General features: G+C 43.2%; 1 protein-coding gene across 1 annotated transcript; it reads right to left on the bottom strand.

Moving 5' to 3' along the window:
* Positions 1-27,087, bottom strand: DNAJC21 (DnaJ heat shock protein family (Hsp40) member C21). Its single transcript, XM_039248262.1, has 12 exons — positions 26,803-27,087; positions 19,862-19,955; positions 18,023-18,146; positions 17,384-17,506; positions 16,682-16,986; positions 15,371-15,522; positions 12,859-12,946; positions 9,412-9,570; positions 8,956-8,998; positions 4,391-4,563; positions 2,419-2,494; positions 1-1,924 (listed from the first exon to the last, which is right to left on the bottom strand). The coding sequence occupies exons 1-12, from the start codon at positions 26,897-26,899 to the stop codon at positions 1,760-1,762; spliced, it is 1,599 nt and encodes a 532-aa protein (XP_039104193.1). The 5' UTR covers positions 26,900-27,087; the 3' UTR covers positions 1-1,759.

Raw genomic sequence — 27,087 nt, 5'->3', positions numbered from 1 at the left:
TACAAATGAGCTCTTTTAATCACAACTGATAAAGATCTCTTCAAAATATGGCTGAGTCTTGCCAGTCTGAATAAAAGTGACAAGTAAGCCCAATCAATCCTCACATGAAGCAGAAACCAAACACCTGTATAGTGGCCATGAGGGAAAGCAAGGGACGTTTGAAGGGGATTTACAGGGCATTTCGATGACTTCATATTTTTATTGTACATGCGACCAGTATGTCCTCCTGTTCATCAATATTCCTGTTAATAATTATAGCCAATGCATATTGCTCTATTAGAGGAGGGGCCAAGTTTTCAGATCAAGCCTGGGAAGAAGAGCCCGGTGACCTGGCTGCTATTCTCCTGAAGGGACAAGAAAGGGACAAGAAATGAAGATGGGTGACAATTAGAGTTGGAGTTAGTGACCTAAGTTAGAAACAAAAAGGTAAATGATAAAAAGATATAAAAGATACTTATATCTCTAAATGAAAAAGTAAACTATTAAAAATTAAAATGCAAGTGTACATTTTCAAGTCAAGCACACAGAATGATCCACATGTTCAATACGATCCATGAGACTTTCAGGAAAATCCTTGCTGTCAGGGACTCAGGTTCTAGGGCGCATGCGTAACTCAAATTCCTTCATTTGAGGATTCAAGGACATAAGGAGAGAATGTCACTGAACAGAACGTATATATTTTAAGCTAGTGAGTTCAAAGTTACTCTCAAGGCCAATTATAAGAATTGCCCCCTTAGTCTATCCTCATCCTAAAAATTAGCTCCTCATGGGTTCATATACTTGACAACAACGATTCTCCATATTTCCTTGGAGTCCATACTCATCTTTGCTATGGAATGCATGGCATAAATATAAGCCCTATGAAAAAAAACTTTTATTAAAAAAAAGTCTTCCATTTATGATGAAAAAAACAAAATTAAAAACTTCTAAAAATAGTGAAAAAACAAATCCCAAGGCAGAATATCCTTTTTTCAAGAGTCAGTATAAAATCTGAACCATCCACCACCTTGATCCATCATGCTTTATGGCTGTCACTGTGTCAAAGGAGGAAGCAACATATACATTAATTTGCTTTCACCTCCACAACTTAAATCAGAGCAAAACACTGAAAGATCTACCTTACTGATAATTACCTATAAAATCTCAAATTAAAATCAACATAGTTACACCTTGAAGAGATATCAGTCTTGAAACTTAACAATGTATGCTCAATTTGTTTCTACCTATCATTGTCCTTGAGGAAAAAAATATAGTAATCAACAACAGGTTATTTAGAAATAATTTGAAAATCAGAACTTGAGTCATGGTTTCAAGTGGGGAAAAACTCTGTGATGATTTTAAAACAATCTGAGTCTTTGACAGATCATGAAGCATAAGAGAATACAAATACTGTCATAGGAAAATACTATGTGAAATCCACAAAACAAACAGAAAGGAGCATTTGTGTTAAAATAATTTAATTCCCCCTGTACATTTCTGTCCACATGAGCCAACAGAAATCAAGAATGCATACTTTACAATATTTACCTGTTTTGAGACATTCAAGTCAATTCAGATGGCAAAGTAGAATTCAATCACTAATGAAATGTTTAAAAATATATATATTAAACGAAAAAAGTGTTTTTACAAGATAAAAAATAATCTTCCACAATGCAATAAATTGCAGATCACTGAAATTTTAACTCTTTAGATGATTTCAGTTCAGTTTTTGGTTTTAAAATCTAGAGACAATCAAAAAGAAAAAGCGTTGGCAGAATTTCTATCTGTTTTTACGTTTCTCTTTCTTGCTTCGACTACTTGTGACACTGTTTAAAGAACAGGACGAAGGTGCTCTTGCATGACCTGTGGCTTTCAGATGGTCAAAAAGTTTATTCCGGGATGGAAATTCACTATGGCAAGTTGTACAGCTGATAAGAACATCACTCTGAAGAAAGAAAAAAATAACCCATCAATGTAAGTAAGTGTTATTACCTGAGAGCAGTGATTTATGTTTTCATGTGGAGATTAAATATAAAATAACTCAAAATAAAGAACTTTTAACAAAATGACGGCTACCAAGACAGGCTCAGAAGAGGCAGCTGTTCTTAGAAGTTAAGTCCCATCAACAAACACCATCAACTTTAAAAGCCCTGAGCCATTCAATATGGACCAGATCAAGGTTTTAGATTTCAAAGTAATGGAAAACAGAACAGTAACTGCTCTAGTACTGTCTGTTATTTCCAATGTGCTTTGTAAAGAGAAACAATGACGCATCTAGAAGTTCTACATCCACCAAGAAAAACTGTTGATGGGTCCACACCTATATGTACAGCAGGTGCAGAGGGTTCCCCAGATACTTATGTCTTTAGAATCAGAATTAAGGATTTAGATTACTTAAACAAGGTCTATCAAAAATATGTCAATATGACTTTGACCTACCACTGCCTGTTGTTCATCAGGTACTTTGACAGATTTCTTCATATCTTTGGCTTTCTTTCCTTTGGGTTTAGGAGCACTGGAAAATAAATTAAAGAATTCTGTATAACCCAATAATAATGTATCCCTTTTAATTGCTATCTTGCTCCCAAGAAGATTCAAAAGAGTGACATGCATTTTAAAGGCTGATTCATTAATTTTAATGGCCAACCTAATTTTCACATCTCAAATGAGCTGCTTTAATTTTTTTTTTTAAATGTTTTATTTATTTCTGAGAGAGAGAGAGAGACAGCATGAGCAGTGGAGGTCAGAGAGAGAGCGGGAGATACGGAGACAGAGTCTGAAACAGGCTCCAGGCTCTGAGCTACCTGTCAGCATAGAGCCTGATGCAGGGCTCGAACCCTCGAACCGTGAGATCACAACCTGAGCTGAAGTCGGACGCTTAACAGACTGAGCCACCCAGGCGCCCCCAAGTGAGCTGCTTTAGAGAACAACTTTAGAGGTCACATGTAATGTGAAATTTGAGGATGGAGTTAAGATGGTAGACTAGTAGTTAGATCCTGAGCTTGTCTTGTCCCTGAAGTCAGCTAGGTCAGCAATAAACCATTTTGAACACCTAGAAAAACCACCTGAGGATTAACGCAACAGTAACTTGAGCCACAGAATTTGGCAGGTACATAGTGCAGAGACATGAACTAGGGGAGAGAAACGCTGTGGAAGGTAGGTAGCCGTTTTTGCAGAGAATGGACAGACAGAGAAAGAGAAAGGGGGAGAGTGCGGCATAGCAGGACGCTGCAAGAAGAGCATCTCCCGAAAGTAGCTGGAGAGAAAGAGTGAAAACACTCTCTAAACAGATTTAGAGACTTAAAGACTTAAACAACTCAGTGACTTACATTAAAAAGGAATAATATCTGAATAATAGAGTCCCAGAAGATGAAGAGAGAGAAAGAAAAGGGGCAGAAGATTTATGTGAACATATTATAGCAGAAAACTTTCCTAATCTGGGGAAGGACACATACATCAAACCCAGAGAAGCACAGAGAAGTCCCATTCTATTCAACAAAACCCAACCATCACTCCAAGGCATGTCAGAGTCAAATTCACAAATTACACAGACAAGGAAAGAATTATGAAAGCAGTAAGAGAAAAAAGGTCCTTAACATGTAAGGGAAGACAGACCAGGCCTGCAGCGGATCTGTCCACAGAAACTTGGAAGGGCAGAAAGTAGTGGCATGATATACTCAATGTGCTAAATCAGAAAAACCTGCAACAAAGATTCTTTACCCAGCAAGGTTGTCATTCAAAAAACAAGGGGAAATAGTTTCCCAGACAAACAGAAACTAAAGGAGTTTGCAACCACTAAACCTGCCCTGCAAGAAATTTGAATGGGGACTCTTTGGAGAAAAGAAAAAACAAAAGAGACCAAAAGCAACAAAGACTAGAAAGGACCAGACAACATTACCAGACACACCTACTTTAGAAGCAAAACAAGGGCACTAAATTCACATCATTCAGCACTCACTCTGATTGGACTAAATGCTCCAATCAAAAGACACAGGGTATCAGAATGGATAAGAAAACAAGACCCATCTAGGAGTGGCTGAGTGGCTCAGTCAGTTAAGCATCTGACTTCAGCTCAGCTCATAATCTCACGGTTCATGGGTTCAAAGCCCTGTATTGGGCTCTGTGCTGACAGCTCAGAGCCTGGAGCCTGCTTTAGATTCTGTGTTTCCTTCTCTCTCTGCTCCTCCCCTGCTTACACGCACTTGGCACGCTCTCTCTCTCAAGAATGAATAAAAGCATTATAAAAAGAAAAAAGAAAACAAGACCCATCTATATATTATTTACAACAGACTCATTTTAGACCTAATGACACCTGAAGACCTACTTCATAAGTGTAAGCAAGAGGTTATCTGATACATGAAAAGACATTCTTATCACCAACGTTAATTAAGAAACCATCAACTTGACTTACTTTTTAGCTTCACTTTTAGGGTCATCACAGAGTTCAACAGTCTCAGTGACACTGATATTTTCTTGGGGACTACGTTCGAATTCTTTGGCACGGTCTTGGTTTAAGTTGGTATCTTCTGACTCAACCTTTACTCCTTCTCCAGTTCCATTTTCATTGAAATTATCATCGTAATTCTAGGCAGTACAACATACATGCATTACAAAATAAATAATAACCCCAGCTTATGTTGCCAAATAGTTATAATAAACAAGTATAATGTCCTATACACTCTGGAGGAGCATATCTTCAGGAAATAAAAAGGAGAAGCAGCTAACAATTTAAAACATGAGGGGTGAAGGGTGCCTGGGTGGCTCAGTCGGTTGAGAATCGGACTCTTGATTTCAGCTCAGGTCACTATCTCATGGTTTGTGGGATTGAACTGGTGGTGCTGAGCCTGCTTGGGATTCTCCCTCTCTTCCTCTCTCTCTCTGCCCCTCCCCAGCTCGTGCTTTCTCAAAATAAATAAATAAACTTTAAAAAACAAAAACAAAAAACCCCCATTAAAAACATGATGCTCATTACAGAAATAATTAGGGAAAAATTAGAAAACAATCCATATGTCCAATAAGTGAATGGCTGAATATATGAAGGGAATTATGAAGCTCTATTTTAAAAAAAGTTTTTAATGTTTTATTTATTTTTGAGACAGAGTCAGAGCATGAGAGGGGGAGGGAGAATCCAAAGCAGGCTCCAGGCTCTGAGCTGTCAGCACAGAGCCCGACACGTAGCTCGAACCCACAAACATGAGATCATGACCTGACCCTAAGTTGGAGGCTTAACCGACTGAGCCACCCAGGCGCCCTGGGAATTATGAAGCTCTTAAAAATCATGTTTGCAAAGATACTGATTCAATTTTTTAGAAAAATACAACCTATTAGTAAAAATATAAAAGAGAAAATTATATATAATATCTGGTGATAATGTAATTCAATATTAAGTAATATCTATTGGCAGAATCAGAGGTGATATTTATAGTTTTCTATAGTTTTCAAATGATCTGCAATGAGGAACTATTACTGTTTTTGAGAGAGAGAGAGAGAGAGAGAGACAAAGTACGGAAAGGACAAAAGAAGAGAGAATCCTAAGCAGGCTCCATGCCCAGCACAGAGCCCAATACAGGGCTTGATCTCATGACTGTGAGTTGGACACTTAACCAACTGAGCCACCCAGATGCCCCAACTATTAGTTTTATAGTTACAAAAGAAAAAAAGAACAAATAAGCATTCTAAAAAAGACAAAACTTGGCAAACATATCTTCACTAAGTGCAACTGTGGTTTGTTTTTTCTTTACTCTTGAGAGAGACAGAGAGAGAGAGGGCGGGAGGGAGAGGGAGAGGGGGGAGAGGGGGGCGAAGGGGGGAGAGAGAGAGAGAGAGAGAGAGGGAGAGCGAGCATGTGCCCAATCCCGGGAGAGGCAGAGAGAGAGGGAGAAAGAATACCAAGCAGGCAGGCCATGCACTGACAGTGCAGAGCCCTATGTGGGGCTCGATCTCACAAACAGTGAGATCATGACCTGAGCTGAAATCAAGGGTCCGACACTCAACCTGATTGAGCCATCCCTGCAAAGGTGCGTTTTGCTGTTCTGGTTTGGGGCAACATTTTGCCACATTTGCTCTTCCCATCCCTTCCTCCCTAGTCTCTGCACACACACTCCCCTCACCCCCGAGCTATGAAAGTAAGTTGCAGGCAGATATGATGACACTTCACCATGTATCTTCTAAGAACAAAAACATGCTCCTACATATCCACCATACTCTCTTCATACTGAAGACCTCAGCACTGATGTTCTCTGCTACATAAGCCATATTCAAAATCCAATAACATTCTTTCCTTGTAAGCCCCAACAGGAGCTATAACCAAGGACCACATGGTGCACTTAGTCGTCATGTCCTTTTAATCTCTTTTATTCTAGAACCAGAGCCCTACTTTTTTTTTTTTTTTTTTTTTTTTGGTCCTTCATGATACTGATAATTAAATGGCTGTTTTGTCCCACAGTTTGGCTTTGTCTGCTTGTTTCCTCATGATTAGACTCAGGGCACACATTTCTAGTAATAATATAACTACCAAAATGTCTACTAAGTAGAGTTCAAGATTTTTTTTTTCTGCATTTTTTTTTTTGTCTTTAGAATGTGCCCCATGGCGGCTGCTCAGGACTGTGTTCAGAAGTTGCTCGGGTTCCTCCTTTCTGTCAGCCAGGGTCATTTGATTACATTCCATCTCAGCTTTCCCCTGTTGGCTCATGCTGTTGTCTTGTTCTGACCATACAGAAAACATTTCCAGGCTGCTGCTTCCTGATTCTCTGTACCTGCTGCCTCCCGCTCTTCAGTCTACCAGTTCATGTCTCTGTGCTACCCTCCCTTCAAAAAGAACTGAGAAAACACCAGGAAAAATACTTGATAAAACTAGGTCTGAACTGGGGCTTTCTTCCTGATAGAATGAGAAATCACCAACACGAGGTATTATTATAAAGAAATATAGCTTTGGAGGGGAAAAATGGGGTTGTAAACAAAGCATTTTCATTGGTAAGAAAATAGGATACGTGTGTCTATTACTGCAATCTATAGGCCTTACCCTTCATGATTCAAGACAAGGCAGACTTGGGTTAGGTACAAATCCCTCTTCTTTTGTCCTTATTCTAGTAGTCTGGCACACACAAAGGACAGAGGAAGTGTGCTAATCTAATGACTATAGTCTTTGGGTGGAAGGTGGTATGAGTCATTTTACAAAGGAACATACAACTTGCTATGTGGTTTTATAATTGAAACAAGTTCCAAGTCACAAATTTTAACAGTGATTAATTCATGTGTCATATATCATTTCTGGAATACGAAACAAAAATTTTCAAACATATAACCATTTAAATAGATAAGCCAAATCTAAAATTTTATGAAAATTTATTAATCTGTTAACTAAATTTTCTTAAAAATACTTTCAGTTTTGGTGGCGCATGGGTGGCTCCAATGGTTAGGCATTTGACTCTTGATTTGGGCTCAGGTCATGATCTCATGGTTATTAAGTTTGAGCCCCACATCAGGCTCTGCACTGGCAGCACAGAGCCTGCTTGGGATCCTCTCTCTTCCCCTCTCTGACCCTCCCCTGCTCGTACTCATGCACGCTCTGTCTCTCAAAATAAACATTTTAAAAATACATATTAGAATATATATTCACAGTTTTCAAAAAGAACTACATTTAATACTTAATATAAACATAATTAGATTATATTAAAATAGAACAGGAATCAATTCTATTCCCTTTAGAACCAAGTATCCTTATTAAAACGCACAAACCCCTTTCATACATCCATAGGATTATTATGCATATATAACATACAAACCTTTTATTTTAAAATACTTTTAAAATGTTTGAGAGCGAACGGTGGGGGAGGGGCAGAGAGAGAGAGAGAGAGAGAGAGAGAAAGAGAACACATGTGCACGCAAGAATCTCAAGCAGGCTCCGCTTTGTCAGTTCTGAGCCCAATGAAGGGCTCAATCTCATGACCATGAGACCATGACCAAAGCCAAAATCAAGAGTCCGATGCTTAACCAACTGAGCCACCCAGGTGCCCCAATTTAAAATAAGAGAGATAGAATTTAGATGTCAGGTGTGAACTATTTGAACTACTTACATTTCTGAGTAATATCAAGAAACATTTTTTCAAGAATCACAATCAATACACATTTCTAACCAAATGTTCCTTTTGCAAAATTTCACTTATGTTGTTGGAAAAAGAAACTTAGATGTAATACAATAACCAAACTTCAGATTTTCACATATTTCCTATTTTACTGTCCTCATTTAAAAACCCTGTCATCACATGTCCAGATATTTTTTTAATATGATCACTGAGCTAATTAGTATTAGGGAATTAATTCCACTTATAAAATTAAAATTTTTTTTAACGTTTTATTTTTATTTTTGAGACAAAGAGAAACAGCGTGTGATCAAGGGGAGGGGCAGAGTAGGAGACACAGGATCCAAAGCAGGATCTAGGCTCTGAGCTGTCCGCACAGAGCCCAACGGGGGACTCGAACCAATGCACTGTAAGATCATGGCCTGAGCCGAATTTAGGTAATTAAGTAAATTAGCTACACGCATATTAATAGAGAAAGAGTGATGACAAAAAGAAAATATTTTCAATTCACTTCAATCCATTTTATAACCAACATAAAATCATAGTGAAAATCCCTCTCCTTAAAGCAGACTATACTGGGGGCGCCTGGGTGGCTCAGTCAGTTGAGCGTCCGACTTCAGCTCAGGTCATGATCTCACAGTTTGCAGGTTCGAGCCTCACGTCGGGCTCTGTGCTGACAGCCAGCTCAGAGCCTGGAGCCTGTTTCAGATTCTGTGTCTCCCTCTCTCTCTGACCCTCCCCTGCTCAAGCTGTCTCTCTCTCACTCTCTCTCAGAAATAAATAAAACATTTTTAAAAAATCTAAAAAAAAAAAAAAAAGCAGACTACACTGAATAAATAAAAGCACTCCAACTTTAAATTTGATATTTAATGTTAATAAAACTTTTTCAACATACCTGTGCTGGTTTCTGTTTCTTTCTCTTCTGTTTTTTAGAAAGTCTATGAACAAATAGAAATCAAAATGTCAAATACTTAACCTTGTGACTACTTGCTAAATGAAAAAAAAAATACTGCAATACTGATACAGATAGAAGTAAAATATTAAAAGTATTTAATACCATAAAGTACTAAAAAGAAAATATTCACATTATCGTTTTACAAAGTTATAACACTGACGGTAATTAGCATGTCAATTACCTAGGTATAAAACTGCTTTTAACAGTCATAAAATATTCTGTAAAAATTACTCTTGATATCATGCTTTACCCATTTCAATTCTGTAATTTCCCTTAAGTAGGAAAAAACGTGGAAAATGTTAGCATAACAGAATAACTTCTTTCAGATAATAGAGCATTTAAGTGCAATCTCATCTCTAATAGGCTAAGTGTGTTTAGTAACATTTTTGGAAGTACTTTTGTTTTGGTGCATCTTCTAGATCCTCTTCAGAATTGGCATTCAATGGATTTTCATCAGTTTGAGGTCCTGAGAAATTTTCTTCCTCCTCCTCCAACTGTTGCTTTAACAAGGCAACCATTTCCCGATGCTTCTTTGATTTCTCATGGTTCCTCATGCTGAAAGAACAATCTGGTGTAAGTACCTGCAACAGAAGTCACTTGTGCCCAAATACGTGGCCGAATACGTGCAACCACGTTAAAATTCATTTTTCCAAGGAAGCGAACGGTTGGTGACACCACAGAGAGAGCCCGAAGAACTGTGTCAGGGCCTGCTAGGCAGCAGTCGTTTTTCCCTGGACCCCAGTATTTCCTCTCCTGCTGTCCTTACAGCTATAGATTTTCTTCCAAGCTTTTCTGGGGGGTCAAATTCTCTATTATTTTCCTTTTCCAGTTCTTTTTTTTTTTTTTATTTTTTTTTTTTTATGTTTTATTTATTTCTAGGAGAGAGAGAGAGAGAGACAGCGTGAGCAGGGGAGGGTCAGAGAGAGAGGGAGTCACAGACTGAAATAGGCTCCAGGCTCTGAGCTGGCAGTCAGCACAGAGCCCGACGCGGGGCTCGAACCCACGAACCGCGAGATCATGACCTAAGCGAAAGTCGGATGCTTAACCGACTAAGCCACCCAGGCGCCCCCCCTTTTCCAGTTCTTAAGATGCAAGTCTTCTCCACCGTTTCCTCCCAATCAGCGAGTGTCTGCCAAGCGCTTCCGTGTTCCAGAGTATGCTGTGGGCTTGGAGGGGCCCTGGGAAATATAGGACATTCCAAGTGGAAAAGGAAGACCCCCGGGTTATGATGCGAAGGCTTCAAGCACAAGAGTAGTTTCCCTCCTCCGGCTGTTCCCAGTAACCGTCTCTCACCTCTTCCAGAGGTCTCTCCCGTCTCACTGCTACCATGCTAAGTGTGAGCTCACACACTTCTGTACTCCTCTGCCTAGAACTCCAGGAGCCGCGTCTCTTTCCGTGCATCTAAGGGCCACTAAGTAACCCCTCATAAAATCGAGCTGACAACACTGACGTACCGAGTTATTAGATGAACAAGAAAGCGGGAAACTACGTCACTATCAACTTCATCTCATCTGTTCAGGGTTTTGGTTTTCCAGTTTGAGTTGCTACTCTCCCTTTCCGCTAAAATTCTCCTTTAGACCATGCTTCCTTGGAGAAACTGGATCATCCTGTACCAGAAGGTTAAGTGCCCAAAAAACACCTGGGACGTTCTCCAAGGAGCCACCTTAAAGGAGCTCTCATTGACCGTATCTGGAAAAGTCAGCACGAAAAGTACAGTAATAAATCATAAAACACTGAAAACAATTCACATATTCATACCGATATTACACAGAGGAAAGGCAGGGCTCTCATTTATAGCAGAGGGCCGAAAGAGCACCAGCAAAGCTCCCTTTTGGGACCACTGTGGTGACAACTGGGACAAGCTGAAATCATCACTGAACACCAAACCTAGAAAACTGGGATGAGGAGCAATATATTTGCCTAACTTTGTTAATTTCTGACAGAGAGAGAGAGTGTGCGAGTGGAGCAGGGGCAGGAACGGGGGACAGACAACCCCAAGCAGGCTCTTCAGTGTCAGCGCAGAGACTGACGCAGGCCCGAACACACGAACCATGACTTTAGCCAAAGTCGGACGCTTAACCAACTGAGCCACCCAGGCGCCCGGATACTTGCCTCACTTTCAAGTATCTCAGATTAAACAGGCTATAGGTAAAATCTACGGCAAGGGAAAAAAAAAAATACTGACTCTACAGAGGAAAAATCAGACAACACCTTGACCGGGTCATCAAAGTTATTACCAGCAAGGAAGGTGAGACAAGGCATCGTACGCCTCCAGAAAGGAAACCCTGAGAGCAGCACAACGTGTTTATGTGGTATTCCAGCTGGAGATACACAACTTGAATCTAATCATGAGGAGAAGTACAAACTCAAAATGATAAATACTCTAACAAAAACATATTTTGAAGGGCCAGCATACTGGACCAACAATGGCACAGACAAGAGAACTGGCCCAGATTAAATAAGACTCAATAAATAAGTGCAACACATGATCCTAAACTGGATTCTGCGTCGAAGCAGAAAAGAACCTGTGCAGGATATTAACACAGGATCTACTGGTGAGAGTGGAGTATGGGCCAGTAAAGGAGAGGGAAGCACCATATCAATGTCATAAGCTTCCAGAAGTCGACAGCTATACTGTGATCACGTAACAGAATATCCTTATTCTTAAGGAATATGTACTGAAGTACTGAGAGGTAAAAGAGCATTATGTATGTAACCTACTCTCAGATTATTCAGGAAAAAACTGTATGCGGAGTGGGGGAGTGAGGGAGGGAGGAGGGAGAGAGAAGGGAGGGAAGGAGGGAAGAAAGGAAGCGTAAACCAAATGGGGCAAAATGTTAACAGGTGAATTGGGTGCTCTATATTCTATTCTTGCAACTTGCCTGTAAGTTTGACACGATTTCCAAGTACAAGATAAATTTTTAGGTGGCTCAGTTGGTTAAGTGTCCGATTCTTGATTTTGGCTCAGGTCATGATTTCACAGTTTGTGAGTTCGAGCCCCACGTTGGGCTCTGTGATGACAGCACTGAGCCTGTTTGGAATTCTCTCTCTCTCTCGGCCCCTTTTGGGAGCTCGCTCTCACTCTCAGAACAAACTTTAAAAACTATTTTAAAAAATCTGTTTTAAAAAAAAAAAAACTTTTAAAATCTCCTCACTGTTGCTTTTGTTGTCTTGCTTATTGCTGCCTCTCCTGCCCTGGCCGCCTCTCCCGCCACCCTGCCGTCCGGGTTACACACCAACACCTCTGAGGATCCCACACCGCCACTGCCTCCTTTGGTCTCCTTTCTCCTTCACTGTATGTGTTTTGCCTCTTTGTCCCTTGCTGCCTCTACTTTCATTTTCTGCCCTATTCCCCACCCCGCCTTTATAATAGGATCCTTCCAAATATTTCTCTCTTCCTCACTGTTTCCCAAAAGCAGAGTCCTTCCGCTTCAGCAAATACAGTCAAGGCGGGACACGTTCCTAAGTTGGCAGCAATGGCCCGCACAGGAGCGTGAGGGCGGGAAGGAAGTCTGCCTGCAACAGCAGAGATTAGCTTTGGTCTAGATCGGCTTTTGGTTGTCTGTGTGACGATGCCTTCCTTGTGGCAACAGCAATGTTCCTTTCTGGAGACGCACCCATGTTTTAAAAAGCGGCTATCACAGAGGAATACTGGCATGAATGGGGATCAGTACAACATGCTTAACCGCTGGTACAGGGCCCTCTTCCTCCTGTTAGACAGAAAGCCCCCGGGAAGACATGGGAGGGCTGGTGTCCAGCTGCTACGAGGACTTTCTTTTCAGGACTCTTGGGGTTATACTTCACCGTCAGAAGAAAAGGGGAGGCCAAAGATATTAAACTTACGCCTTTTCTGTCTTGAAAGATTTGTCACACGCTGGGCAGTAAAGGTCATCGTACAGCTCAACATCCTCGACCTCATCGCTGTCTCCACCTACAAGAGGGAAGCCGGCAGTGAGAATCCCGGGTGAGTAGAACACAGATCTAAAACATCTCTTTAGTAATGATCTAACATCACACACAAGTTAGAAACTGCATTTCCAGAGACAAAACAAATAATGTTACTGGCATTTGATTACCTTTTATTTTTTATATATATTTTTAGAGAGAGAGAATCCTACAAAAGGCGGGGGGGGGGGGGGGTGGGGAAGAGAAAGAGAGAGAAAGAGAGAAGCAGGGCTCACCTGGGGCTCATGTTATTTTCGTTTACCCAAAGCCGGGCACAAGATTACCCGAAGTAGAGCTCGAGTTCACCAACCGTGAGATCATGACCTGAGCTGAAGTCAGATGCTTAATTACTGAGCCACCCAGGTGCCCAGGATTTGATTACCTTTTAAAGAGCAGCCCTGGATAATAAGGGAAGGCTTCCAAATAAACCACTTTATCTTTCAAGTTCTTCCCATAAATATACTAGAAAGACTCAAAGTCTTCTCAAAGTTCTCAGTATGAGCTAAGTTCAGAAAATCAAATGCTGCTTTCATGGTTTTACCAAAAAGGAGTTTTCTCAACAAACGTTTTTTAGTTTACCTCTTGACCAAGACTTGATGCAAACACATTTATAACTGTAATCTACTCTTAACTGCTTCAATAAACAGCTTATAACACTGCATCATTATCTGACAGGCTCGTCATAAAATAGCATATTACACGTAAACTTTAGCACGTCTTTACGCTTTAAAAAAAAAATTTTTTTTTTAATGTTTTATTTATTTCTAGGGGAGAGAGAAAGAGACGGCTTGAGCAGGGGAGGGTCAGAGAGAGAGAGGGAGACACAGAATCTGAAGCAGGCTCCAGGCTCTGAGCTGGCAGTCAGCACAGAGCCCAACGCGGGGCTTGAACCCACAAACCGTGAGATCATGACCTAAGCGAAAGTCGGACGCTTAACCGACTAAGCCACCCAGGCGCCCCTCACGTTTTTTTTTTTTTTTTTTATAAGCTTAGGGCTTTATTACAATAGTTACTATCAATACTGTCCGCAAAATCTAAGCAACTAAAATACTGAATTGAAAGTCTTTGAAAAATCCCCTCATCTACCTTTATAATGAATAAACAAGTAAATTGATGGCCACTGAGATCAATAAATGAGATCATGCAATGAGATCAACAAAGATCCCAAGGTACTCTGCCATAGTCTACATTTTGTTTCTTTACATAGAGGTGATGCTAATATGATTTTGAAGGACATTCTCACTGAAATCACAAATGATCAAAATACATCCTACCTAATGTTAACATTTGGCAAATAGTATTATTGTCCAATTACCTGTACCCTTTCAATACATTGTATAAACAAAAAAACATGTGACTAATCAAATATTTAAAAAAGACTGTTGGGTTTGTAGTCAAAATCTGGGTCAAAGAATGGCCATATGTTCTCAGGCCTATGTCCTAGCTTCTTAGAGTCTTCGTTTCTGCTTCATTAAAGCTGCAATCATTTTATGGGCAAAACATGCATTTAAGGGTGATCATGTAAGGATCAAGCACACTCTTGTATGTAAAAGCACTTCATAAACTGTAAAATTCTACCTAATGAGGCCACCTCCCACTTACAGAATGCTTTATAATTTTCAAGAGACTTTCACACACATTACTTCTAAATCATTAATAAAACATTTCATCTCCTAATCATTTTGAGTAAATAAAAGTCCATCGTTTTATCATTTGGGCCACACATGTGGAGATAAGGTGAAACTGACTAAACTGTGTGTAGATCATTCCATGTTATTTCTCGTGGAGCAGCGAGAGACCGTGCAGGTCAGGCATTCTCAACGACGCCTAATCTCGCCTCTTACGGCAGTCAGGTCCCTTGTGCTGTGATGAGAGGGGCACAGAGATGACACATTACAGTACTCCAAGGGGAGACCCTCAACAGAGTGAGGCATGAGAGGAAGAATTTATACAGATCACGTAGGCTCCTGTACAACATTAGTTCTTCTGGAAAGAGCCGTTGTTAGAAGTTGGCCTACGGAGCTTCAGTGCAGTCTCTAAGTAACCAGCAGTCACACCTGTCACTGTGGCCACTTAGCAAATCATGTACGCAGTCACAAGCAGACTGTTCCAAACACGGTCAGAAAGGGATTTACTAATCATATCACAGGGATTAGACTACAAAGGTAGTTCAGTGGACTACTGCTTCGCCTATACGATACTGTTTTTCATCTGAATTATCTGCCACCTTTAAAAACTGGAAGACATCACACAAAAATCTGGATTCCCAGCTCTGCTTAAAAAGGAAACAAACATGAAAACCCCGGCCGCAGCGGACTGGAACTCAGGTGTCTCCAGGTTTGCGTCCGCTCTCCTCTTATCCATGCATAAGAACATTTACTTTCTAAAGTGCCTTAACGAGTGAACTCACCATCGTGCCCGTCTCTGAGCTCAGGCTCCTCCATTTCATCCTCGTTTGATCCATCTCCAAACTCCTTCTCATAGCGCGCCTCCATCTCCTTGAGCTCCTTCTCCAGGTCGGCCATGGTCATCCAGCTCTGCTCCTTGTACTGCCCCGCCAGCCTAGACACACAGCACAGTGTCTCACTCAGAAGCAGGTCTGCACACAGGTCTACTTGCTCTTTGGGCTGACAATCCATCCCCGAGAGAGCTTCTTTTTTCTTTTTAATTTTTTTAACGTTTACTATTTTTGAGAGAGAGAGGCAGACAGAGAGCAAGCAGGGGAGGGGCACAGACAGAGAAGTAGACACAGAATCGGAAGCAGGCTCCAGGCTCTGAGCTGTCAGCACAGAGCCCGACGCGGGGCTCGAACTCACAGACCACGAGATCATGACCTGAGCTGAATTCGGCTGCTTAGCTGACTGAGCCACCCAGGAGCCCCATCCCTTACAGAGCTTCTTACTCCCAAACCGTCAGTGCTTCCAAACTTTTAAAACCTGGGCTTAGTTCCCAGCCAGAGCAAAGTCACTGATCTATTATGTGCTTACGTGATTTGAACCGTTTATTAGATGATGGGTTTTGAAACCTAGAACTCTTAACAAGTTATTAAAGTCTTGAGGTATTTTTAAATCCTAAGTGTTAAGTAAAGTGCAAATTTTCCAAAGATGAAAGGTGGGGTGGGTAGAATTGATAAGAAGTGAGTAATTTTTATAAGAATGCTTGGGACGCGGTGCTCTCCCACTAGCTCACAAACTGCGCAGGCACACGTGAACTCCGTATCTGGAGTGCACCGACACAGCACTGCAGTGGGTGCAAAGCCAGGCCCGATTCCCACCCGTGTGACTTCCTGGCTATGTGCTCCTGGACCTCTCTGCCTCGCTCCCGTAAAGGAACGAGGATCAAAACCAGAACCTACTTCAGAGATCTGCTGTGAGAAAAGCGCTTAGAACAGGGCCTTGCAAGGAGTAAGAATTCAAATTAACAGTCACTATCATTACATCTCAGAAGCGTCTGCAAAGGATCTGAAGAATACAGGGCCTTGAAACATGCAATTCAAAAGAAAAACATTTTCATGGTAGATGAAAACACTGTCCGGACACCAGGATTTAAAAAAACAAGATGAAGCCAGGACGACGATTCCCGCGGCCCCCCCCCCCCCCCCCCCCCCCCCCCCCCCCCCCCCCCCCCCCCCCCCCCCCCCCCCACAAAAGCACCTGTCAGGTCTGGCCCCACACCTCTGCTTGGAAAGGACCCTGCCACGCATCGGGCATCCCGTACGTACCTGGCCTGCTTTAGCTTCTGCTGCCGCCTCATCTCCTCGGCCTTCCGCGCCTTCTCGGCGTTCTGTTCCTCCACGAGCCTGCGATGCGCCTGCACTCTTTTATCCCTCTTCCGGATGAAAGCCACCAGCTGGCGCACAAGCTCGTTCTTCTCCTTCCTTGCTTTGTCGCGGATCTTTTTGTTTTCTTTTTCCATGGCCCGCTTCTCCCAGCGGTTTGAAGCTTGTCGGGTATCATATTCTTCTTTCCAAGCAAAGTTCTTCTGAGTGCAGAAACTCTGCCAGTAAGCATAGAAAGGATGCACCACCTAGAGACAAAGACGATGAGTCAAGTGCTGAGGTTTATGGTTTTATTTTTTTCCTTTGGCAACGCAGCGAAGATCAGTGACACAGAACATCTCTTTCTTCTTGGACATGACTTCACTACTAATGCACGGAGAAGACAATCCTTTTAAGGCTTACAGAATAAATCACCCTGCAGAACAAACTGAATGAAGCGATGAATGGGACGAAACCAGCCTCAATAAATAGGGGGGAGTAAGGAAGGAGGCTCTGAGGGAGCCGAAAGCCCCCCCCCCAGAAAGGGAGAGGAAGGAGTTACAGCAGAGGACTGAGAAGTAGGATCCATTCATTTTTAAGGAAAGGGGCGGGGCGGGGCAACACTGATACGCGCTCATTATGAAACGGCAATGCAATTTCTCTCACTGTATCGTAGTCACTCTGAGAGTCTCCGAAAGTTGGGAAGTCGTCCACGTCCTCTTCTAACACGGATTCTAGTTCTTCCTTGGCAATCAGTTCAAAAACGTTACGATACACCGTATAAAAGCCCTAAAAAACAGGAGCAAAAACACAAATTCTTTATACTTTTCTAGTCTGATCACAGAACAAGACTTTAAAAGGTAACACAGAAACCTTTAATGTTAGGGAATTGCAGACCCAAGCTCTGTCACCGCAGGAACATTTAGGTTTCAACTGGAGGGTTTCACAGGCTGACAGTGTAAATATGAAGGCAATGTGCTTTCAGTTTTTGAAACAAAAACGGCTTTACCTTTCTGTTATAATTTTAACAATTCTCTTTGTGGGGCAATTGGGTGGCTCAGTCAGTTAAGTGTCCGACTCTTGGTTTTGGCTCAGGTTGTGAATCATGCGGTTCATGGGTTTGAGCCCCGTGTAGGGCTCTGAGCTGATAGCGTGGATTCTGTCTCCCACTCTCCCTGGCCCTCCCCTGCTCATGCACGTTTCTCTCTCAAAATAAATACACTTTAAAAAAATAAGAGCAAATTCTCTTTGTATTTGAAAGTCTTGTGCTTCATACAAAATGAAGATTGAGTTCAATTATCTTACCTTTTCATCATCTCCATAACCAGAGTAACAGGTAACAGTGAAATAGTGAAGCAAATCTAAGCTGTCATCTTGATATTCTCCATCAAGCCCACCTTTAAGTAGAGCCTCTCTATGATTATCATACCTAAACACACAAAAACAAATGAGCATCATCAGTGTGTGCTGAGTAACAATTCAGAAGGACTCCTTATTCTGAAACAGGCCAAATATTATTATTGTACATTTTATTATGTCCAGTCCACAACCGAAAAAAATTTCTTTAAGTTATCAACATGAAAAGACTTAATTAATAATCTTCCACAAAACTGCTGTTTAAACTATGACTGTAGCTTCTGATATGCCGCAGGCATTACACAGTACTAGCCTGTCTGAACAATGGAATTTAACAAGCCAGGGAATTCCCAGGACTCTTCCAGAAAGGCAGCTGCATTTCTACAGGGAAGAAATATTACTAAAGTCTGCACTGGACACAATCTGCTCCACAGATTAATTACACATTTGTGATCAGATCTACCAACATTGACCAGAACAAGACTCTGTGTAGGGTTATAAAAACAGTCTACAGGCTTCACACACATACAGTTACTCCCTACGATAACTCTGTGACATTAGTTCCTATCCCCAAAGATACGAGACAAAATTGAGGCTCAGCGATACTCAGTAACTTGCTGTCCATCATCACAAACCCAGTAAGCAGGAAAGCTCAGGCCTCCGGCACGGGAAGCACCATGCTCCCAGCCACGGCGCAGCCGGGCCTGCAGGCCGCAGGAGGGCTAACAGGCGGGGGCTTCAGATGTATGGACAGAGGGTCCTTAGGACAAGGGAGCAGAGCACAGAGTCAAGGAAGTCAGGAAAGAAAGGAAGCGTTTCTAAGGCCAGATCTCCATATTCTTAGGGAGGAGGAACACGTAGGATTCTCTCCTTGAATTAAAAAAAAATTTTTTTTTTGCATTTATGAGAGACAGAGACAGAGCACAAGTAGGGGAGGGGCAGAGAGAGAATGAAACACAGACTCCAAAGCAGGCTCCAGGCTCTGAGCTGTCAGCACAGAGCCTGACGCAGGGCTCGAACTCACAAACCACGAGATCATGACCTGAGCCAGAGTTGGATGCTTAGCTGACTGAGCCACCCAGCTGCCTCTCTCTCTGATTTTTACATAAAAGACAATTTGTAATGATTTTTCTTTACAGCCTTTCTCCTTGACAGCCAGCCGTGTGCCGTACGCTGTTGAACTCAAACACAGATCAGATGCGCGCAACAGCACTGGACACCCCCCCGTGCTGTGTGTAACAGCGGGCTCTTACACAGTCACTGCAGGGCCTAAAACCTATTCCTTTGTAGCAAAGAGTTCAGCAAGGATCTGAAAACAACTTTAAACACAGAAGTTTTTGTTTGGAAATGGTATGCAATGATCAGGTCATCATAAGTGAAAGTATCCATCACAGATGTAGTAGTTCTTCATATAAAGTAGTTCTTGGAGAAACCTTGCAATTCTTATATTGACACATATCTGTTTTTAAGGACAAGTCAATATTCTTGTCCAACACCAGTAAGTCTGTCGTACACCAGAGACCCCATTTAATGAGAAGTTACGTCGCAACTATCAAAGTTAAATCTATTTAATATTGCCAAAGTCTGTCCCATCACCTGTAACATGAGACACTGGAGTAATCACCTCTGAGGTTCCTTCCAACCTTAATACTGCATTTTATATAATGAACAGGGGAGAGACGCCTCAGAACACACCAAAACAGTTGACATATATGTATTTTTTAAATCCTCTATTCATCATTCCTCCCAGAAAACCCACTAAGATAGGAGGGACAGGGTGACACTCACCATGCTCTTTCCTGAGGGTCACTCAACACGTCATACGCTGCTTGGATTAACTTAAATTGTTCAGCTGCTTCTGCGGCATTATCCAGATTTTTATCTGTTAAAATAAAGTCACAGATATTTAGACATCAAACAAGTAGAGGACAGTATCTAAAAGGGACCTCTTCCATCACAAATGTCATAAACAGATGAGGTGTGTACCAAGCAAAGTAACAACCAGTGAAAGGCCAAGAGACATTGTCGAGAGTTGACAATCTGAGTCTGTGAGAAGTACCTACTTGAGTGGAAACTTCATGCTTTCCCCTCAGCCTTGGTGCATCACTGAGCACTCAAACTGGATACCCACAAATGGAAAACCCTGACTAGTATACATTGTTAGAAAAAGCAAAACACATATCTAATTAGTTACAGAAGACTTATTTAGTATTAAATTATGTTTATTGTTCACACTGTTTTTCTCATCAACATGTATCAAAAATAAACCTCATAACGCTTTAAAAATGTATACTAATTATTCTTTCCTTCTCTGTGCTTCCTTAACTACAGAATTCAGAGAGTATCTTTGCCTCAGGGAGGTAGTCAGCTTCTAAGATGGCCCTCAAGGATCCCCAGCTCCAGGCATTCACACCCTGCATAATCCCCTCACAGGTCACCAAGGTTGGTGTGTGGGACCCACAGCAGGCAGCAGAAAGGATGGCGGTAATGGTAAGTTACTTCTGAGATTAGTTTAAAAGACCGCAGGGTCCATCTTGGACTCTCGCTCTGTCTTGGAGGTCTCTGGGAGTAGCCAGATGCCACGGCATGAACACACCCCGGTGGCCCATGTGGAGAATGGGGGTCTGTGTCCCACTGTCAGCAAGGCAATGAGGCTTGCCAATACCAGGAGATTGGAAGTGGGTTTTCCCAGTGAAGGTATTACCTCATGAGAAACCCTGAGCCCAAACCACCTGGCTAGGCCATTCCCACACTCTGATCCTCAGAAACTGAGTCCATAATAAACATGTTTGCTGTGTTTGTTGTTTTAACCCCTAAGTTTTTGGTAATTTGTTATACAATAATAGATAAGCAATACACTCAGAAAGTTAAATATTTTAAATCTACTATGAAGCATTTTCAAAATTTCATAAGCTACAACTCGATACTTGCCCTCTAAGAGGCCGGAGGAAAAATGTGATAGAGAGAAAAAGTCTCTACAAATAATCTTGTAGCGTTAGAATAAGATCCTCAAGAACATCCTGCCTCCTCCTTTTAGGTATCATCACACTGATGCCTGGTCCTTCAGGTGGTTTCTGCTCCACTATCACTGGCCACTGGGGGAGAGGGGGAGAGGGGGAGAGGGGGAGAGGGGGAGAAGCCCTTCTTAATTTTTTTTAAGCCATTGCAGTTAGGTTTTCTGTTATTTCCAATTAACAGAGTAAAACCTTGGATTGTGAGTAACTTGTTTGGTGAGTGTTCCACAAGATGAGCAAACATTTCTTGTAAATTTTAACTCGATAAACAAGTGATGTCTTGCAATATAAGTAGTAGGTGATGCCGAATGTCACATGATCACAACTGAGCCAATGGTTCTTGAAATTCGCTTTGACACACAAGTGCTTTGGATTCCAGGCAGGTTTCTGGAATGAACTGTGCTCGCAAACCAAGGTTTTTAAATTCCATCTTGTGGCCCTGTTGCAATCAGGTTTTAGGTAATATAGGACACTCAGTGCCTCGTTATTATTTTAAATTCTGCTTACCACTCTGCGAAAGACACTAGTAGTTGTCTAGCCCATATCTAGTGTCATCTTCCAACAAAACCCTGATTTTGTTCCCAGTGGTAATGTACCCAGTTAAAAAATTCACCTCCTCAGACTTTCTTGAGGTTGGGGATATCGGGTGACCCAGTTTTAGGCAAGGAGATATAAGCACGTGCCTACCAACTGAAACTTCCCAGGAACGGTTTTATTTTCCCTATGAAATGAATGGGCTTTGGTGGCATTCACCGAATGCCCTGAACCCAGCCCAAAGCCGGGGTATAAGGCCTACAGGTGATGAGGAGGATCGAGACAGACTGCTAGTTTATCTCCTTCCCCCAGTAACAAGGGAACCCTGATTCTGTGCTGGGCACCTGGTCCCATAATAAAGACCCCATTTCTCAGTCTCTCTGAAGCCTGGGCATAGTGGTGACTAAGCTCTGTCACTGAACACCTGTAAAAGTGTTGACAGCTTTTAAAAATCTTCCTTAAAAGGGGCACCTGGGTGGCTCATTCGGTTAAGCCTCTGACTTTGGCCTAGGTCATGATCTCACTGTTCGTGGGTTCGAGCCCTGCGTCAGGCTCTGTGCTGACAGCTAGCTCAGAGCCTGGAGCCTGCTTCGGATTCTGTGTCTCCCTCTCTCTCTGACCCTCCCCTGCTCATGCTGTCTCTCTCTCTCTCTAAAAAAAAAAAAGAAAAGAAAAGAAAAGAAAAAAAAAATCTCCTTAAAAGGCAACGGGCATGCATTCTCTGTCCCTGCTCTCTCCCTTCCTCCTCCACTCTGCTCTCTGGGGTCCCCAACCGCCACCCAGGACACATGAGGGCCCATCCGAGAGCCGCCGAGCAGAGTCCGGGACCTGGTGGAGGCGAACTGCCACATGGCCGCTTGCCGGTCTCCGCACCTCCCCATGAGAGTGATATGCCATGTTTGAGGCTTAATTGCTTATACTTGGTGCAAGCACTCAAGCCTTCTGGTCAGGACCCTGAAGCAGGGCTTTGAGGGTTTCATCGAGCGGCCGGAGCTACCAAGGCGGGCCACCTCTGGATTTGCTGCGCCGTGAGAAAAACGAAACGGGAACCGTGGCCAGCTTCCTGCCACACGAGCTCAACGCGGTCCTGGTCCGCCTTCAAGGTGAGAGTCCAGCTAAAGGCACTCATGAGTTCTACATCTTCGTCAAATCATTCATAAACTTTTTGTCAGACAAATAAAAAAAGCATAGTCCAATTTAGAGCAGAATGGCAGAAAATGCCAGCAAATAAATCTTCCCACATAAAACAGAAAAGGTGACCGGGGGAGGCAGGTGGGTGGTTCTTCCTCACCTTTTCATCAGCACTGCACTCTGGTCCTGCTTCTTCCTACTCCCTTCCTTCCTCCCCCAAAGAAGTTTGGAGAAAGCTCAAGCTTTTAAACACATGAAGCCCATCAATGTGCCAGCAGAAAATGAGATCTAACCTCTTACCGAAGCATCTTTCTTAAATATTTTTTTTTCAGTCTGTCATAAGGTTTTTCATTTCACTTAAAGATACCTGAACGGGTTGGCTATAATGTTAACCTGAGATCTAATACCAAAAATGCAATAAGTTAAAAAGCAGTAATAAAGAAACAGAAAACCCACGTTTATTACTAGCCACATGCAAAGGCCACAAGGCATCGTGAATCCAGTCGTCAAAGTTTAAAAGATATTCTCACGCTATTCTTTCTTTGTGCCTTTCTCCCGATCCCCCTTATACAGTCTTTTTCTCCCTCCTAAACATCTTTACAGTGCCTTCTGGAAAGTTTCACAGATTGAGCCTTTTATGTCCTGCCTTGACAGAGGCCAGGCTCCCTTAAAACACTACTTCCCTGTAGGCTTCCCTGGCAGGCTCCTACAGCCAGGGCCTCACAGGCCAGGGCTGGTGCTGGAGCCACAGCCTCCCCGACTCCTGGCCTCGGTCCTTTACTCACCCCCGAGGGCAAACTAGCATGCCTTCCGGATTCAGACCATTCACTGGCCATCACCCACCATCTTCCCCTTCTCTCTGTCCAAGCACCTCTCAACCCCTCCGCCTTAAGTCACTGAGAATTCTGGCACTTGGCTCTGAGTTCCATCCCCAGGTCCTGTCATCACCCTGGGTGACTTCAATGTACCCTGCCTGACCTCCTGGTCTCCCTACTCCAGGCTTGCCTGCTTCAATCTACTCTCTCCACAGTAGCCAGAGAGAAGCTCCTGCCTCTAACTCTTCACTGGCTTCCTCATGCCCTTAGGTGAAAATCCAATCTACCCAATCCAGTTTATCCCAACCTCCAGGCCCTGCTGCTGCCCACCTGGCCATGCTCACACCTCTCCCCTTCCTGCACTCTGCCACCTTTTGTCTTGCCTCCCTCTCCCTGTACTCCCTGCTTTCTGGTGTCAGATCTTGCCTTAGAAGTCCCTTCTTCTTCTTTTTTATTTTTTTTCATGTTTATTTCTGAGAGACAGACAGTGTGAGCAGGGGAGGGTCAGAGAGAGAGAGACACACACACACAGAATCCGAAGCAGGCTCCAGGCTCCGAGCTAGCTATCAGCACAGAGCCTGACGGAGGGCCCGAACTCACGAGCTGTGAGATCATGACCTGAGCCGAAGTCGGACGCCGAACCGACTGAGCCACCCAAGCGCCCCTAGAAGTCACTTCTCCAGAGATGCCCATCTATCCATCCCACCCACACACGCTTGGTCCAGGTCATGCATGTGTGCTGATAAGCATCTTATATTTACTCTCATACCGCCCTTATCTCACCAGACTGAAATTGCCTGTTTTCCTGTGACTCCCTGAAGACTATACGTGCTAGCAGAAGGCAGGGACCATTTCTGTCTCATTTACACAGTAAAGTGCTCAGGGTGGTCATCTGATAAAAGCTTTCCCTTCACTAGGCAGTACTGTGAAGTGACTACTGAGAATCATTTTCAGTTGCTCAATTAAAAAAAAAAAAAAAACCAGAAAGAAATTACCTTTAACAATGAAAAATGAGCAGCCTTTCACCTTGAGGTACAAATCAATCTTTGAAGCAAAGTCCATATGTTAACCTCAGAAACATCTAACATGGCACCTTGCACACGGAATGAAATTAAACATTTGCTGATTGACCAGCTGAACAAATGAACAAGCCAGCACAGCAAAGTATATCTTTGTATATCATGGATCTCCTGGGAGAGTATGTATCCTTTAAAGGTATTAGCATCTTCAAACCAAGAGATATTTAGGATGCTTTGACTTATGATGGCATTCAGAGAAGATACTCAAGTAACATTTAGTTTCTAACTGGTTTGGTTTCAAAATAGTTAACTGATGTTTTAGTAACATTTGCAAACTTCTTCCTTTCTTGCACTGATTTCCAATTAATCACCAAATCTGGTCATTTTTCCTTTACAGCATCTCTTCAACCCAGCCTCGTCCTTCCCTCCCACTGATCCCCAACCTGGCTTGGGCCCTTATTTGTCACGGTGGACTCTACCAGACTTCTGTCTCTCTCTTCGGCTGCCATCACAGTACCTCCTCAAGACACCTTAATAAAATCAGCTTCAACCCTCCATTGTTGGAAAAACAAATTTCACAGTACTTGGCCTAACATTCAAGACCCTTTACAATATAATCTTAAAACTACTACCCAAAAACATCTTAACACTGTCATCAAAATATATGCATTTGGTCACAAGCATTAACCCTCTTCCTCATACTTTTCCAGCCAGAAGAGTCAAGGAATTCCTAATTTCCTTCTAATTCCGAATTCAATTTCTGATGACAATCTCTATTACTCTAAGAATATGTTTCTATATTGTTTTTGGATTTATTAATTTTGGATACTGCTACAGACTTCCTGCTGCAATGAATGTTTAGCGTACTTCTTCCTTTCCAATATGCATCATGTTTAGTTCCTCAACTGGTAATCAGTACGATTTTAAGTAACAAACCTATAACTTTATTTCTTGTTCTGTCCTCTATAGACATTACCTTCTGACTCTGGATCCCAGGCCCTTCCTTCAGCTCTTCTCCCAACCCATATTTTCAGATTTCCAATAAACACTGCCTTTGGTCAAACTGTCCCTTGGGCCATCTTCTGTCCACCATGATGCTCTTCCTCTTCCTTCTACTGTTAAGTTCACTTTTCCCAATTCCATTCCTCTAGGGTCCAGCTAAAATCCAGGCTTCTCTGCTAATGGGAAGCCTCACTGCTTTTCAAGACATAGTGAAAACTCCCTCCTCTGAATCCCTGGAGCGTTTACAAGTCGTTCTATCAATCCAACGACCAATTATGTCTGTTGTGCTGTTTCGTCTGCACTTGTAGTTACCTTTTCCTGGTGTAGGGCATGTTTTCCCAGCAAAACTCTTGAGGTCTCTTAGCATTTCAGAATCTTACTGTGGTGACTTGCGTGTATTGGAGACTCTATAAACGCGCTGATTAGGGCTAATGTGTAAACTTCTTATAAACCTCAAAAGGCTGAGATTCAACTACAGCCTTTAGTTTCCCAGTCTGGAAGATCACATTACTTCACAAAGGTCACAGAGGCCTGAACTACCACCAAATAAAACATCCAAAGGAAACATACTTCTAAGTACACATACAAACTTCACTAGTGAAGACAGACACCCAATTAAAACTCTCAACCTGCAGAACATCCAGAGTACAGGGTTTGTACTTCAACAGCCTACTGGGAAAGGAAGAAAAAAAAAGGTACAGATATTTAAAAGACATTTTACTAGTTTGTCTTGATTTCAATAAGGGTCCATAAATTACACTTGGGTAGCTGGGACTCCGTGATGAAGTTAAAGGCAGCCAGCTGAGCCGCAGAGACTCAAGCAAGGGCCAAGCCCTAGAGCCCACGACTCTCCTTCGGTGGAGTCTGCGAAGGGGCAGGAGGGGCGGGTGAAGTCGCTAGAATGTTGTCCTTCCCAGCAAGTGGCACTGCGGGGAGCGTCGGGGTGGGGTGGGGGCATCTGGGAGGGGACGGGGCGCCGGGGGCTCCAGCGAAGCCTCGGGTAGCGAGAGGCGTCCCCCGAGGGGCGGAGCGGACGCCCAGCGAGAGGAGCACTGCGCGGGGGCACCTGGCCGGGGACCCGACCGGGTTCCTGGGAGGGGGAAGTTACAGGTCCGGTAGGTCGAGACTGGCCAGGGTCCCGGAGTTATTCTGGGGAGAAGGGTGGGAAGGGTGCAGGGCTTCTGCGAGGGCTGCGGCGGTTGCGGAGTAGTTACCCGGGTGCCATTTCAGGGCCAGCTTCCGATAGGCCTTCTTGAGCTCCTCCTCGCTGGCGTCGCGCCGCACCCCTAGCGCCTCGTAGTGACACTTCATCGCCCGACCGGGCAGGGGGCTGGGGCCGGGGCCCGGGGCGGGGCCGGGGCCCGGGCCCGGGCCGAAGTGGTGGCGGCGGCGCTGCTGATCCTCTTCGGCAGCGGGAGCCCGGCGCCCGCACCGGGCCAGCCAGCGAGCGCGGCGGCGGCGGCGGCGGCGGCGCGGGACAGCAGAGGCGCGCGGCGGCG

This window comes from Hyaena hyaena, unplaced genomic scaffold (assembly GCF_003009895.1).
Source record: "Hyaena hyaena isolate Hyena2069 unplaced genomic scaffold, ASM300989v1 scaffold_310, whole genome shotgun sequence".
Taxonomy (NCBI): Eukaryota; Metazoa; Chordata; class Mammalia; order Carnivora; family Hyaenidae; genus Hyaena; species Hyaena hyaena.
Note: the sequence above shows the minus strand (reverse complement) of the source record. Positions and strands in the feature narration are given on the sequence as shown.